Source organism: Homalodisca vitripennis, chromosome 7 (assembly GCF_021130785.1).
Source record: "Homalodisca vitripennis isolate AUS2020 chromosome 7, UT_GWSS_2.1, whole genome shotgun sequence".
NCBI lineage: Eukaryota > Metazoa > Arthropoda > Insecta > Hemiptera > Cicadellidae > Homalodisca > Homalodisca vitripennis.
Genome location: NC_060213.1, coordinates 15,294,024 through 15,311,618, shown reverse-complemented (window position 1 = coordinate 15,311,618; position 17,595 = coordinate 15,294,024). Strand labels below are relative to the sequence as shown.

The 17,595-nt window shown below is 36.3% G+C and overlaps 1 protein-coding gene across 1 annotated transcript; it reads left to right on the top strand.

The window, feature by feature from the left end:
* Positions 1 to 686: 686 nt before the first annotated feature.
* Positions 687 to 17,214, top strand: LOC124366623 (juvenile hormone esterase-like). Its single transcript, XM_046823219.1, has 10 exons — positions 687 to 851; positions 3,008 to 3,158; positions 6,333 to 6,518; positions 7,574 to 7,770; positions 7,864 to 8,017; positions 9,690 to 9,880; positions 10,688 to 10,826; positions 11,824 to 11,953; positions 12,938 to 13,073; positions 16,879 to 17,214. The coding sequence occupies exons 1-10, from the start codon at positions 687 to 689 to the stop codon at positions 16,990 to 16,992; spliced, it is 1,563 nt and encodes a 520-aa protein (XP_046679175.1). The 3' UTR covers positions 16,993 to 17,214.
* Positions 17,215 to 17,595: the final 381 nt, after the last annotated feature.

Sequence of the window (17,595 nt, the reverse complement as noted above, 5' to 3'; positions counted from 1 at the left end):
CATAGTAAAATGAGATTAAACTGATTTGGTAATAAATTTAAAGTAACAGCCATTATATTAATACTGAATTATTTAAACAATAATAATAGTTTGCTAAAATAGAAATACGACAATTTCAAAACTTTTGGAGGAGGGTGTCCGGACCTCCTTGGACTCCCGCGCCGGCAAAGTCCTTGGGGGCGTGGTGACAATAGTCTGCATATGTTAATCAACGACAAAATCAGTCATATTTCGTGCAATTCGTGTTTTTGTACTCAGTGCTCTTGATTACATAATCAGTCTATGAGAAGATATTGCATCCAGTAATAAAATCTGTGGACACTTGAAACATTGTAATTGGGCGCGTACAACATCCCAGATTCCCACATCGCATCTTATTCCATATCATTACAGTTAAGCATCTGTAATGTAACCAATTTGTTCCAAAATCATACTAGGTTAAATGCTTTTAATTAAAAATTACTACTGACAGGTAACTGCAGTATTGTTCTTTAATTCTAATCAAATTACATATCATTGGTTACATGAAAGTCCTTATCATATTCATAATCGTTCAAAAAGTTATCACACTATTTCCAAAACTGTAGACCATTTCAAACGTCATTCATGTATAATTGTTTCCTTCAAGCGATATTCTTCTATACCTTTCATTAAGATTGTCAGAATTTCTAACCATCAATTCAGCCATGTGTTATGTCCAGAGTCCAGAACCACCCGTGCCGTGGGAAGGGGTGCGAAACGCCTCCACAGAACAATCTCCCTGTCTACAACAGCTAGTGCTGATAGAAGCTGTCAGAGATCTGGTGTCTGGCAGCGAGGACTGTCTGTATCTCAGCGTCTTCACCCCTGACGTAAGTATCTCCCTCGAATATAGCCTTCCCACAGAACGATCTCCCTGTTTACAACAACTAGTGCTGATAGAAGCTGTCAGAGATGTGGTGTCTGGCAGCGAGGATTGCCTGTATCTCAGTGTCTTCACCCCTGACGTAAGTATCTCCCTCGAATATAGCCTTCCCACAGAACGATCTCCCTGTGTACAACAGCTAGTGCTGATAGAAGCTGTCAGAGATGTGGTGTCTGGCAGCGAGGACTGTCTCTATCTCAGCGTCTTCACTCCTGACGTAAGTATCTCCCTCGAATATACTAGCCTAGCCACAGAACAATCTCCCTGTCTTCAACAACTAGTGCTGATAGAAGCTGTCAGAGATCTGGTGTCTGGCAGCGAGGACTGTCTGTATCTCAGCGTCTTCACTCCTGACGTAAGTATCTCCCTCGAATATAGCCTTCCCACAGAACGATCTCCCTGTGTACAACAGCTAGTGCTGATAGAAGCTGTCAGAGATGTGGTGTCTGGCAGCGAGGACTGTCTCTATCTCAGCGTCTTCACTCCTGACGTAAGTATCTCCCTCGAATATACTAGCCTAGCCACAGAACAATCTCCCTGTCTAAAACAACTAGTGCTGATAGAAGCTGTCAGAGACGTGGTGTCTGGCAGCGACGACTGTCTGTATCTCAGTGTCTTCACCCCTGACGTAAGTATCTCCCTCGAATATACTAGCCTAGCCACAGAACAATCTCCCTGTCTTCAACAACTAGTGCTGATAGAAGCTGTCAGAGACCTGGTGTCTGGCAGCGAGGACTGTCTGTATCTCAGTGTCTTCACCCCTGACGTAAGTATCTCCCTCGAATATACTAGCCTAGCCACAGAACAATCTCCCTGTCTTCAACAACTAGTGCTGATAGAAGCTGTCAGATACCTGGTGTCTGGCAGCGAGGACTGTCTGTATCTCAGCGTCTTCACTCCTGGCGTAAGTATCTCCCTCGAATATAGCCTACCCACAGAACAATCTCCCTGTCTACATCAACTAGTGCTGATAGAAGCTGTCAGAGACGTGGTATCTGGCAGCGAGGACTGTCTGTATCTCAGTGTCTTCACCCCTGACGTAAGTATCTCCCTCGAATATAGCCTACCCACAGAACAATCTCACTGTCTACATCAACTAGTGCTGATCGAAGCTGTCAGATACCTGGTGTCTGGCAGCGAGGACTGTCTGTATCTCAGTGTCTTTACTCCTGGTGCTAATAAAATTGTTAATGATTTGTTCACAACAATTTAGTAAGTTACCCCATATATTTAAAATTAGACAATAACGGTTTGAAAGTAGCCTTATTTTAATCCAAGGAATGTCTCAGCCTTATTAGCATACACTAAACACAATAATGTGTTATTTGTTTTGAAAACATCAGGTTATATGAAATACTCAATAAGACAATAACAGATTTCATAGAGAAATCTAGATTCACAGTTTTCTAGATTCAAAATCGTATGTATAACTGTGTATAGAAAATAAATTTTTATAAATCAACTATCGACAAAAAAAAGGATCTTATAAAAATACATATTTGATGTTTTCTGTGTTACTTGACGAGAAATAATACTTTAACAGTAATAATAATTTTGTCTTTGTTATTTTTATTATTTTATCAAATGTAGGCCTATGCCAAGAGTTCAATGTTCTAGATTAGTAACAATTTCCTCCACAAAAGCACAACATAGTTTTCTTAGAATTATAAAAAGACGATCCCACTGTGCTCAGACCCGAAGTGTGCCTCTTTTCTCGACGTTCCTTTGCAGTGGTCTCAAGAGATTTGACACCTCACGAGAAACAGAATCTCTAAAGTCCTATTATCTTAGAACCAAGTATGCTTCATATCTGTAAATGCCGCCAAACAGGAACTACCATTTTCTCACATATTCTTTTTTGAGAAGACTGCAGAAAAATCCTTCCAAACAAACTTGAACCAGTAATAAAGTCAGGTCACCACCTTCACGGCTCTGAAACCAGAATGTTGCAGTATTCCTTCAAAGGAAGGTCGAAGTTCACTTTCATAACTTGTCCTTTAAAATATTTGAACATTGGAACTTTATGGAGTGTTAAGTAGTTGTTAATTTGACCAATGAATGCCTTCGGCAGAACGTTGTTCAATGTTTTGTTCCTGCACACAGGTAAATCCAAGCACTAAACTGCCTGTCATTGTGTACATACATGGAGGAGCTTATATGGGCATGTCTAGCGAGAAATTTCGGTACGGTCCTGAACTCCTGCTAGACAAGGATGTCATCCTTGTGACCTTCTCCTACAGGATTGGAATCATTGGTAAATCAAATCAAAATATTTATTGGTCAAGGACATATACATGCATAGAATATAGTCATTAAATAGTTTGTATTATACAGGGTGTCCCGTAACTCTCTGGACATAAGTACACCACGTTATTGCTCAGGTAAAGACACATATATGAACATGGGTCTCCGATGCTTAGTTATCTTTCTATCTGTATGTGTGTTTTTTTTTATAAAAAACTAGCGGGCCCGGCGCGCTTTGCTGCGCATTTCAATAATTTTTTGCAAAAGTTGCCCGCGGCTTCGCACGCAATTTCCCGTTGAAAACAGTACACTATATTCACTTATTCTTTTTCTATCACATTCTAAACATTGCTGAGATAATTGATAGTCGTTCCATCGTGAGCCTCTTGGGCGTATTATGAAGGTATGTACCATATTCCTGCCTCTATCTAGCTGTTACCCACGGCTTCGCACGCAAATCTTAAGAACCGAAGTCCTTATATTACTTAGTAAATTTTTTTTTACTATAATAAATTTTAGATTAAATTAGTTATATCTCCGATGCCACGATTGAGCTTGCTTTGTTGTCTCGATCGAGAGAATATGTACACACGGAGTTTTGAGAACCATACTTCTGTCAAAAAAAAACAACTAAGGTTGATTTTTAACATTCTTTATATTTGTAGCCAACGTAAGATAGTAATTATGATATCTGCATTACTCTTCTGATCAAGCATGAGCATGGTTTATATTAAATAAATATTGCAGTTAAAGGTGAATTTTTACGTCAAATTTGAATTGTATTATCTGGATAGTAAAGTCTATGTTTAACAGTGATTGCAAAAACAGTTTAAACAAAATTTGTCGTTTCTCTTAAGCTTACTCTATGCTTTAAAACTATAAGTGTAATATATGTTTACAAAGAACAGCTGATTAAAAATTTGAAAAGACGTTAACATATGTTTGCTGCAATGCATTTCTTATGGGTATTTCTGTAACCAGTGGGGCGGAATCCTGAATCGGGAAAGGGATGGGCATAGCTTATAAACCTTCTCCGTGGAAAAATACATATACGTACAAATTTTCATCATGATCGGTCCAATAGTTCACGATTCCATAAAGGACAAACATACAAACATTCATTTTTATATATATAGATAATTTCTTAAAAACTAATTAGTTAAATTATATTACATTTGTTTATGATAAGGCCAGTTACTGAAAATAATATGAAATTATCTTTAGCATTTTCAAAATAGCGGCCATTAAAGCTTTAAAACTTTTAAACATAAGAACCATTAAGTCTTATTATCTTGATTTATTTGTATACACCTTTTTATTGTTCCTTATGTATTACATGGGACCAAACACACCAAATTTTAAGTAGTAAGTATCTGTATAGATGATTTATGATTTTCTGTAACTGAGTTTTGATTTTTTATGTTAGGCATTTGTGTAGTGTTCAACAAAATCGTAATTCACAAATTTTTTCCAAAGTACACATAAGTGGAAGATTTTCGTTGTACTGTGTTTGGGGAAGAGTTAGATATGACATAATATTTACTGGGATGATAAAAGCTGTTGAAATATTTAAATTAAAATGTTATACAAACAAATTATAGTTTTTTTTTTTTTTAATTTTTACGTATTTACCAACACGTAAATTTAGTAATGTATGGATCGAAATACATTGTTATGCAAATTTTTCATTGTTTCATATCTAAGTAGGAACAAGTATAACTTAAAAATTTCAAACAAATAAGTATTTGATATACTGGGTATGAACTCTCTCATAATTAGTGCTAAATATTGACTCGTATAAAAGTTGTCTATCATATTTGGCAAATAGCTTTTACCAGCTGTAAAAAATTCAAAGCTTAATAAATAATCTATGTTTATTTGACTTCTTATGTATAAAATGAGACTAATTACAATGTCATATGTTAACATTTTATATTAGAGTAATAAAAATTCAAAAAGCTGATCTAGTCGGCCATCGGCACTTTTAGAAACCAACCGCCAGTCGATGTCATCGGTTAAAGGGTTAAATGAATTGTTGTGAAAGGGTTAAAGAAGTTTGGGAATTCTTCAGATTTAAAGCAACCGTTCACTTACAAAAAATAAAAATAAAAATATGTTCTTGTGCACAATAATTTACAATGATCTTAAATTTCAGTTTTTACTTTATGGAAAAAATGGCATTTATATTAGACCCTGGCTTTCATGTAAAAGCTACGAACATTTAAAAGCAGTATACGTTCACATGTGAAAAAGTGGCAACCTGCTCGGGCATTTCTATCTCTTCACCAAATGGTAAATATATAGTAATCCTCACAACCTTTTGCAAGCAGACTCAAATATGTCAGTTAGTTAATTCCTTGGCCACCAGAAGCCTATCACGCATAGTTCTCATTCTTGCCACCAGGTGACTGTGTGGAGTTAGTTATAACTGTATCTGCTGTGGAGCGCTGTTGTTGTTATTCAGTTAATAACTATGAATTAATAAAAATCTGTTAATTATGTGAAAAGCTTGCAAATAATAATGTTTAAAGCATAAAATTTTTCATTTCAGCATAAAAATATAAAGAATAAACAAAATAACTCCACCTTTTTCAGAACTTTCTCGTAAATGAAGTAAACACTAAGTTGTTACATATATACACGAATACCATTTAATAAATTTTCATGATGTCGATGTAACCAATTAGAGGTGGTGCTTTAGTATAAATATTTAGAAGTTCTCTTGATCAGTCATTCTTCTCAAACTGGTGATAGAGAACTCATTCATCAATTAGCAACTCATGCCATCTTTTGTGAGTAAATGTTACAATAAATACTGCCTTGATGCTTCAGTACTTGAAATAGGTGTGTTAATGATGTCTTTAGGGCACAATAGGGGCAGAAATTGATGTTATATACTTTTATTGCCTTGTGTATTGCTTGGATTTCAGCATCCTTATTTAAATGTTGCAAGAAGGTAGTCAGGACAAATTTGAGGAGGGGGTCCAGACAACTGATATTTTTCCGTAGTGGACAGAGAGTAAGGCCCTATTTTGTTCCTTAAAAAGTTCTTGACCCGATTTTTTGTTGAGGAACGATGAACATTTAGGAGGGGAGTCCCGATTTCTTGAACCCCCTCGCTGGCTGCATCCTTGTGTTCACGCTTCTTTCAACCTCTGTCTGACAGTTGATGTTTTGATCGCAGGTTTTATGACCACAGAAGATGACGTCATCCCAGGCAACTTCCACATGAAGGACCAGCTTATGGCGCTCAAGTGGGTCAAGGAGAACATTGCCCAGTTCGGAGGAGATGTGGACTCAATCACGTTGTTCGGCGAGAGCTCTGGGGCTGCCAGCACTCATCTGCATACCGTGTCCCCAGCCAGCAAAGGTTTGTAGGATACCACTCTCTCGTTGATGGGACAATAGCTAACTCATCCCTGAGACAGAATACAAGCTTGACACTCAGAATTAATTAATTCCTTTCTACCATTTCATTTTACAGTATTTGAAAAGGAATTGTTGTGGAACCAAACCAAATAAATGCTTTAGACAAGGTTATTGTATTCCTAGTGGCAGAGTGTTCAGAACTAAATGGTGTTGGCTAAGACATTGATCTTGGGGTAATACAATGATTTCTTCTTCTATAAAGCGGCCTATTGCCATGCACTTAAACCTCAAGGGCCTTTTGCGCACACCCCGGAAGTACGCCATGAGGCCTACCAGTCTATGATTTTAGTAGTTCCACAAACCGCCGAAAACAAACCATCAGGTCATCCTGGAGAAATTCACCACCCTTGTCCAAACTACCAAAGATGGCATACCACTCCCTTGTTATTGCAGGACAATCAAAGAGCAAGTGTTCGGCAGTTTCATCCTGCTTATCACACATTCTACAGAGCGGATCCTCCCGAAGGATATGCTTCCTCAGGTGACCATGTACCGTGATCAGACCTATAGTCTAAGAAGTCATCAAATTTAAATGCTGAAATATGTCTGCCTCGGACAAAACAGTTTGTCTCTTCAGTATTCTAACAACTATTCCTTTTCTTCTGTATGATAAGATCCTTGAATAAGTTAATGTGATTGCATAGTAATAGTTCAAAAATTAGTTAGCTCAATTCTTTATATGGCAATTAAAAAAATATTTTCAAGTTAAAAAATGGTGAATGGTTACAAACTTAAAGTTTTTATGTCAACATAATGAAAAGAAAAAGTCTTCTTGATGACTCTTAAATACTACTAAACTATTAATTAAAGACACTTTTTAGAAACTTTTTTGGAGTCAGGAGCACTTTACAATAGTAGAAACATCTTTATTTAACATACCATCCTGGTATGTAGGTGATATGCTGAGACCCAAGGTGGAAAGTCTGAGCGATGATATTAAAAAATATGTCGAAACGTTTCAGAGCAGTTTTGTAAAACTGAAACTTGTTCTTGCAGGTCTATTCCACCGAGCCATCATCCATAGCGGCAGCGGGCTGTGTCCCTGGGGATACGCAGAACCAGGTGTTCTAAAGAAGAGAGCTGCTGTGGTCGCTGAGCTTGTCGGCTGTCCTTTCAGCCCATCCAAGGACTTCCTTGCTTGTCTGCAAAAACTGCCGGGAGAAACGATTGTCCGAACTAACAAACATTTCCTGGTACATTCATATCCATCCTTTCTTCTGAATCGTTGTATTCTTTATGATCTTTGTTCTCCTAATCTGTGTGTTCCTATTCCCGTGGTCTAACAGGTATGGGATCTGGACCCTGTTGTGGTGTGGAAGCCGGTGATCGAGAAACCTTGTGTCAAGGATGCGTTTCTCACCAAGAGTCCTTGGGAGCTAACTTCAACTGTTCCTGTTATATTTGGCATGAACTACGCTGAGGGTGGGATCAAAACTTGCAGTAAGTGTAGAGTTGTATTGCACTGATTGAGAGCACTCTCAGTTGATGGGAGGAGCAGTTAATTATTAATGGTAATTAATGTATTAGAGTAGAAGCTGAAGTAAACAATAGAAAGGAATTAAAATATTGTATTCAATCTCCACGATAGCATTGCTGTGGTCATTTTGACATCAGAGACATCTAGAGTACAAAATCAAGTGCAATCTAGATGAATAGTTATTCTCATCAGGAGTTTTAAAAGCCTTTTCTGTACTGTTTTCATATATTTTTGAAAGAGATGGTGAACAGTGAAATTGGTCTATAATGAGGCACCTGTTTTATGCTATCTTTCTTGTGAAGAAGCAAAACTTTATCCAATTTCAATTCATCTGGAAAAATGCCTGTCACAAAAGAAGAACTGATAATGTGTGTTAGCACTTCACTTATCATAGACCTAACATGTTTAAAAGTTACTATAGGTACTTCATAGTAACTTGACAATATTTTGACTTTGACTTTTGAAATATTTTGACTTTGACTTTATCAAATCTACTTGAGAACATGATATCAAAATAATAAATAACGTCTTCTACTTCACTCCTATTAGTTGGCTCCAACTTCAAATATTTACAGAAATATGCATCTGTCACCTCAAATTGTTTAATTTCTCGCTATCGTAACATTGTTTTGACCTGACTTGATATCCACTATGTTAACAAAATTATTAATAAATAAATCACCTACCTCTTTTGTGTCAAGGGTAAACTTTGCTTCCTTCTGAAGGATAGTGTGATTATATATTTTAACATCATTCCCCATATCAAAATTTACTATTTTCCTAGTAGTTTTCGGAATATTATTTGCTTTTAATTTTATTGTCAAAATAAAATTTTAAGTTAATTACTTTCTTTTTATAGAGATCCTTCCTCTCTTTAACTGTATTATTAACAGATTTGTCTTTAGTATTTCGTGCAAGCCTTGTTTTAAAAGTAAAAGTAAAAAAGTAAAGAACGTTTTATTTTACCAGGCGAAGTTAGGCTAGGAAACCCTCCCTAACACTTAACCTGGGGACCAACGGCTTAAAGGTGACTTCCGAACCACCACCAATGGCCGGGCAGGCGGGCTGCTTGCAAGGACAGGATCGCTCAGCGGTCACCCATCCAAGCAGCAGCCACGCTCGACGTTGCTTGATCTGGTTATCTTGCGATAACCGCCGTACCCGCTACACTACGCCATTGTACTTGTTTTGTACTTTAGTAATTTGTTATTCAATTATTCATTTTTAAATTGTTTACTTCCTTTTTAGGGAATGCTGCAACAAAAAAATAAATAATATTACTGTAACATATATGAAATTTTTCATGAATAGAATTACAGAATACATCAATCCAGATTCCACCCTCTTGTAAAATACCATTATTTCATTAAAATTAAAATTTCTACATTAAATGAATGGGTTGACGTTTACTAATCTTATAGCCTATATTGAGTGGAACTGAAGAATATTACACCTGACATTGGTATTGAAACTAAACTCAGATGTAACATCACTCAAAATAGAACAGATTTGGAACATAACTGTCAAAACTGATAATTATCAACTTTTCAAGTAAATACCTTGTCCCTGGCACAAGTGTTTTTAAAAGGATAATCCTCTAGAATGTACTTGAACATTTTGCTATTGCCGTTCAAGGTGTGACAGGGGGAGACGTCAGTTCAAAGTTCAAGCAGTGGAACGCTGAGTACGACAGTCTGGCTCCGATCTCCTTGTTGTACGGAGAGAGATCTCCCGACTCTGCCGCCATCACCAAGGCTGTCCGGTCCTTCTACTTTGGGTCCGATAACACAGAAATCAAACCCGACATGATAACCCAGATAACACAGGTTAGAGATCCTACCCTGACAATTTTAGAGTAAGTGGGATGATTCTTTAAAATAAAAAAAAAAAACGTATACAAGGCTATACATTGTACTAATCATATCTGAAATACGATAGTCTCATAATTCACTCATATTTTGGCCGTTTCCTAAGGTAATTTTTTATAGAACATGGATTCTTTTTTTAAAGTTCATTGAGGACAAAAGGCTGATTTCATAAAAAAATATGTGATAAATGGGTTAACTCCATTTTTTGTACAAACAGGATATTTGAAAGAATCGTATTTGTGGTCTTCCAGGGGTAAAACCTTAAAGTACTTTGCGAGTTTGTTCTGTCTTGCACTATGGCATTGACTTTGTTTTTAATTTTAGCTTGAAAGCATAATAGGATTTCGAACATTTGCCATAACGATGTTACAAAATGTTTTAAACACAATGTTTCGAGCATTGAAATATGTTCTCTTTATCAGACGAGAGGGAAATTAATACATAACAAAAGAAAGAAAAGGAGACAAATATACCCTAAAGCTGCTTGGAGTCCAGACAGGAGAAAATGAACCCAGGCGTTGTCACTGCACAGGATGCAAGACATGAGCACAAGTCACAAGCACGAAAAGTCAAGACCACAATCACACATTACACCGGCACAGGCAAAATTGGGAACCCTTTTCTTTCTATTCTTTCTTTTGTCATGTGTTTATTACCCTCTTACCTGCCCTTATCAGTTAAAAATAATGAGTTCATATTATAGTACATTTTGTTAATGTTTTTAAAACACATTTTGCAATTTTCAACTAACATGCTGTATTCCAGATGTACTCAGATGCCTGGTTTATCAACGGAGTTCTGGACACCGTAGAACGTCACCAGGGACCCAAGTACCTCTTTTACTACACCTACAACAAGACTTTCTCACTATGTTCCATATTTTGGAACAACGAAGTTGACTTAGGTAACCCTTCTTTTTCATTAAGAAATTCATATTTTAATTTAAAGTTTCAAACAGCAGAGCTTAAAGCATTGTTTATTTATTTAATTCATAAACAAACGAATTCAATATAATTCAATAATAACGAAACTTTATTTTTGTGTTCAATGAACACACATACCCTTGTACCAACGGATATGCATTATTTAATGGCTACAAAACTGAAATGATTGACAAGATGATAACAAAGAAAATTATTAGCCGTGGAAAAACTGGACACTGCTTTTCACAAGTACAATTATTAAAATAAACCAAAATAAATAAATCCTCAATGCCTACGAAACGATTTATATACAGAAGAACCAAATGGATTTAGTAAATAATGAGCCTGGACCTTTCCAAAATTTACCGTTACTGCCTTTAACCTAATTAAATATTAATTTTTACATATACAGTAGACATACTTCCTGGCCTTTAAAATTTTATCTCATTGTGTTTTTAATGACATGTGTTTTATTTAAGTCTAAATTGTTTGTATTATTATTTTAACCACTTTTTCAGCTATGTGGATCTGATGATGTATTTATTGAACACGAAGGCCTCACAAAAATAAAATTTCATCATTATTGGAGTGTTTGTTTATGAATTAAGTATTTGATTCCAATAAGAAGAAGCTGGTAGAATGAATTGTTTCTTTTTTATAAAGTAGAAGGAGCAGATTGCCTGTCTTGTCACAATAGTGTCCAATTTTTACTCAAAATTGTGATACCAGAATTACTCCAAAGGTAGCGCTATCTTTCCTTTCAGTCCTTCCTGATTTCTCTATCTCTCTGTCTCTGTTTTGAGAGTGAGCGATATGTCCTTTTCCTCTTGTCAAAAATCCAGATTTCAACATCTAAAATTATAAAAACACAACAATCTATAGATGGAACCAATCCTTGTTGTATTGCACTTGAATTTATTGTAGTAGCAGAATTCAGAATATATGACAACTGATTCTAATCTTGCCGCATATTTTCAGGTGCCTGTCACTTGGACGAGTTAACAAATCTGTTCCCAATGGAAGGAAACTATGCTAAGGACCCAAACAGCGCAGATTACAAACTTTCTCTCAAGATGATTGAAATGTGGACCAATTTTGCAAAAACTTCGTAAGTGCAAGAAGTGTAGTTGTTATATTCGTAATTTAGAACACTGAAAATTTGATTTTACTGGCTGGTCTCCTTTTGTTCTCCGAGTTGTATAGTAGTGACAAACAGTACTCTGGTCAAAACAGTGCTTGAATCTATTCTCTATATCTCTAACTCAGACTCTATTAGAGTTAGTTACCTTTGACTCTACCTATGGCCACTGCTTCTGATACAAGACATCAAGCAGTTCTGTAACTGCCAAAGGGTAGCGTGAAACTAAAAATGGTTCTGCGTATACAAAAGTAAGTAACCACTGGGCACAGCAAAAACCGATGTGTCACTTAAGTCTGGGCAACCTTATGGATGTCCAGGAGCGGCATATCACTAACCGCAAATGTCGAGATTCTGAGGTGCAAGGGCAATTCGATAGGTCTAGTCTACTATGGGAGATGACTGTTGGAGTTGGTGGGGTTCGTTCCCTAACCTCAGAGGTTCTTGCTAGCCTCAACATAAGGGTGTGCCACCCCCTACCTGCTTAGACTGGAGGGGCTGGTTCAGGGCTGGCCTCCCCTTCTCCCGGGGGGACATTACTTTGAGATTAGTGCCCTAAATTATTCCTCATGGATCTCGATAGGAGGCGGTCCCTACACACTAACCTTACCCATCCTGAATATCCTGTCACTTTGTAAGCGGCGCAATGGTCCTTATAGGACTAGGTGCAATTTATAAGCTTCTTGTCCTAAGAAAGCAAATACAGTTGCTCAAAGTTCACTGTAGAAATACGTGCCTATTGTAACTTTATTGTACTAACAAGGTAAAACAATAAATTATTAAAACTGTAATTTACTCTCCTTCATTGGATAAGTTACATTGTAAATCCATTTTAAGTAAGTATTGATCATAGATTTTATCCAGAACCATGATTATCCTTTAGCCTCAGTTAGACACGTTCTACTTTCCTTCTTTTCTCCACACACTAACATTAACAGAACTTCTGTTTCGCAGAGTTCCGTCTGGGGGAGGAGTCGAGTGGACTCCAGTGGAGACAGATGCGCTGGAACATCTGGAGATCTCTAACAGTGGCCTCTCCATGAAGACCTACCCGGTGAAGGAAAGACGAGCGTTCTGGAAATCTCTCAAAGTGAGAAAGTGAAAGCGTCCTGAATGTTGTCTTCTTGTCTCGGTTTATTATCTTCTTTAAAAGAAGCTGTTGCTGTGTGAACTGTTTCCAGTTTAAGTGCTTTGTTAATGCTTTTTCAGTTGCTCAAAGAAAATGTTCCCGTAGATCCTAGAACTGTGTCAATAAAATATGAATTTGGTAAACAGATATCCAAATGTATGATTTTCCTTTAATAGTTAAATTTAATGCCGAACGTTAGAACTGTTCATCACAAAGTCTGTTATGTAAATGATATCTCATGTTGTGTTATGATGCACATGTCTCAAACTGAACATGTGCCATTTGGAAGTACAAAGGCTTCAGCGTCTGACTTACCCAATCTCTCAATAGCTGACAAAATCAAACACTTTGGTGTCATACTTGATGCTGGAGCTGTCAAACTGACAGCCTCTGCCTAAGATTTGGTTTAATTCTGTATGCTTTAAAACGAATTAATTCCAATAGTACTCTAGATGCAACAATAGCAGCATATCCCACACTGTTTAAGAGTCACGTAAGCTTTGGAATTTCTGTCTGGGGTGGCTCCTCAAAAGGCAAACTGTGCTGTGTCATGAGAATGCAGAAAAAGATTTTCAGAATTATGACAGGTTTAGGTCCTAGGCAGAGCTGCAGGGAATATTAAAAAATCTGGACTTATCGACAGTTCCTTCCATCTTCTTCCTGGAAACCACCCTGTACTGTGTGACTGAAGATCCTCCAGTGACATTAATGAACACAACAGCAGACATGCAGGAACTTTGATACTGCCAGTATACATAACAGCTCTGTTTGAGAGTAAACCATTATACACAGGAGTAAAGATGCTAAGCAACCTATCAGACGACTTGGCATCAAGACACCCTTTAAACCTTGCAGAAAATTTGTATGAATTGGTTTAAGACCACACATGAATTCTTTTCTTAGAGGGATCATGAAGAACAATAAAGCCATTGTAAAGTAAAAAGTACTTTGACATTGTAGAACTTCTTGATGAAATTGTTAATATCATTTGTTACTTTCCCCATCTCTTCTATCACCGGCTCGTTGGTAGCTAATTTGATGCTCACAATGGCAATACGACCTTTTAAAAATTGGTTTTCATCTAAAAGTGCTCTACCTCTGGTGGCAGCCATTTGTAATTTCTCTTCCTCATTCGTGAGATTAGACTGTTTTTCAGGTATGCTGAAGAGATGTTATTTGCTGTGCAGAGGGAGTTAGATGGCCCAGCAACTACATCTAGAACTGAAACACCTGGGTCAAGCAAACAGTTATTTTTTGTGCTTATGCTGCTTGTCTTGCTGTGTACAGACTTAGGCTACTGCCTAAGTGTGAAAGTGTAAGTGCCTAAGTGTAAGCTTATTTAAAAGTTGTTTATCATTTAAATTAAAAAAAAAAATTGGATGGAACCACCTTTCATAAATCCTTTCCATCTAATGGCTGAATACTGGAAACCAATTGTGCAGAAAACACAAGGATATTTTGCAACGTGTTTTGTAACACTTTTGAACATTATTTGATGGTTCTACTTCTGTAACAATAATCAAAAGTTGGCAGTGTTTACGTGAGCTTGGCTGATTGCTTTTATTAAGAGGTCATAATTGTAGAAGTGGCCAAATAAATTTATTTCCTGCATCAATTTGTAGAAAGTAATAACCACAGCAGTACACTCTAGTAGAAATAGATACTGACGACAGTATTGCTGTCTGAGGTTAGCACGCTAAGAGTGCAGTCTACAGCTTTTATGTCGACGCTCCCAGCCACCACACTTATCTGCTTGGTAACTTCTACTCAGTTGGAAACGGAGTGGTGTGGCATTTGTCTACAATTCGGTGGTGTGCTGATAAGAGACACCAGTCCTTAGTAGATGTTGTGTAGCACACATGGTAGATATGACGTTATATAATTTACAATAACATTAAGGTATTTGGCTTATAGGGTCATTATATTGCCAATTAATATTTATAACACTTTCTTGATTGAAACATGAAAGACTTTATCCTTATAATGTGGTAAAACATGTTATCATTTTATTAAAAATTACTGAAATGTATTTTTGCTGACTGTGATAACAGGTCACCTTTGGCACTTTAGTAAATGCTTGGGTTATTCTAAGTTGGTCTTGGTACATTTTTAGATAGTTTTTAAATGTAGTGAGCTCACGGTAATTTGCTGAACATCGGTGATTCTTGTGTTATCTAATGTACTAATGAAACCCCAATTTCCCCGGAGCTAACACTGTATATGCATTACGTGGTCATGTTTTCTCTTTTCTTTTTACTAACAAGACTTACTGTAGAGTCAATAAAATATTTAACTACTATGAAAATGAATTTATTTCATCTGAAGCCTAGATGATTTAAAGTATTTTTGTAATTATCTAGGAATTTGTACAATGTAATATAAAATATGTTTTAAAATATTTTTAATATTGATAGTAGAATTGAAATGGGTCGGCAATTTTTTATGAGTAATGGATCATTGCTTTTAAATTTCATTATAATTTTACTAGTGTTTAATAAGGAAAGTAAAAAAAACCAGATATAAAAGAGAAATTAAATCAATTCAAATTTACCACCTCAATTAAGTTATTATGAGAAACATGGTCAAAAATAGATATATGCTGACGATAATACTGTTAATTTTCTTACTTATAAATACTCAGTTAACACCTTTATTGCGGCTGCTATAAAGAAAGTTCAACTGATGTTATCATAACTGGAGTTGAAACAGTTTCAAGGTCAATCTGCGATTTGAGATCCTTAGACTTTTTGTTCTGCGTTCAGGGTGCTGAAAGGATTAAACTACTAGGTAGAGGTGGAGAAAACATATAAGTTCAAAACAAACAGTGCTTGGCCATATTTTTGCAGAGAAAGATACTTATTTACCAAATTTTATAGTTGATGTCGTAGATGGTGTTTTCTGAAAATAACTCAATTCTAGCAGTCATGGATCATGTAAATAGCAACTGTTATTATGTATATCAGCAAGTAAACAACGTGCAAAACATTGACACTGTTACGTTTTAGCTTGTTTTTCACCTCAAACATGCCTGTCCCTATAATATGAATACCACTGTTGTTGGGTACATGGTCAATTTTAAAATCAGAGGATTTAATTATTGTGGGCTTGCTATTATTAATTTCAGATTACGCTTAAGGTTAGTAGAACCTGTATGTTCATCTTGAAGAAGGTTTTTATTCTGCGTCTCAAGAGTTTTCCAATTGACTTCTTCATCCTCCGAAGGCTATTTTATACGGCTCCACTAAAAGAGAATTTTGAAGATAATTATTGAGAGGTTTGAAGATAAATGTTGATTTAATAATAAATAAATTATTTAACCTGGTCATGAATTCAGGAATCTTGTTATTGACTGTTCTTTTCTCTGTCAGCTGAATGTTCTAAACACTTCTCATGTCTTAATGGAATAGTAGATATGAAGAGACTGTCCTGGTTTTACTGTGGAGGGCTAACTTGTTGTCTATATACAGTAGATGTTCCTGAAGTTATTGTTAAGGCTATCGTTGCTGTCTCCCAATATCACCACTGGGCTGGAAACATCCACAATCGAAGTTGACTCCACAACTTGGATCATAGTGCTGTGTTGGGGGCTCTCAGGCATACAAAGACATTTAGTTTGCTTTTGCTAAGTTCGGTTAGTCTAGTCTTATAAAAGCTTATTATTAATGTTTAAATTGTGTATATACCACTTCATTACTGTAAGAAATTTCCTCTACTAGTAATATTACCTATTTATCAACATGTTTATATGACACTGTATGTGTTTTAGACACATGGAGCTCATGATACAACTAGAAGTCAAACACTGAACTACTGTAAGAGAACTGCCGGGAGTGGGTTGTCTGTAGAACCAACTGACTGCACAGTCGAGCCTGGCAACTAACAAACAAGATGAGATCTACAACTGAGACCTCAGCGGTCACCTTAGAACTGTTGTTTTAAGTGTGCGTTGAATCTATCTGTGTGACACACAAGTGGCAGAATTATTCTGAGGAGCTACTATTGATTGAACCAGAAGGAAATATTCAAAATAGAAAGTTGTAATTAATTTTATAACGATTGTTAGACCGTTAGATAGGAGATCAATAAACAAACTGTGCAAACCTATTTGTTACACCCACATATTAATTTAAATAATGATTATTACCACAGAAATGTTTGGGAGGTGTCAATAAATTACAGTTATATGGTTAAATCAGCGGATAAAGACAATGTGCAACATAGGTAATCTGGGACGAGAATGTAGCACTGTTTATAACCTAAAATACAATGAGGTTAATCTGAGACAATGATTGAACCAATGGTGTAACTTTCCACAAAGCCCTGCAACTGAGAGGAATTACATAGGCCGGAATAATTCTGTATTTTGTACAAAAAGCAACATTTACATGACTACGAAAACTTAATCATTTTTAGGTTTTAGGTAATTTTGTAAGGTTTACTACATAATAAAGAAATGTGTAATTCGACCAAATTTCACACGAAG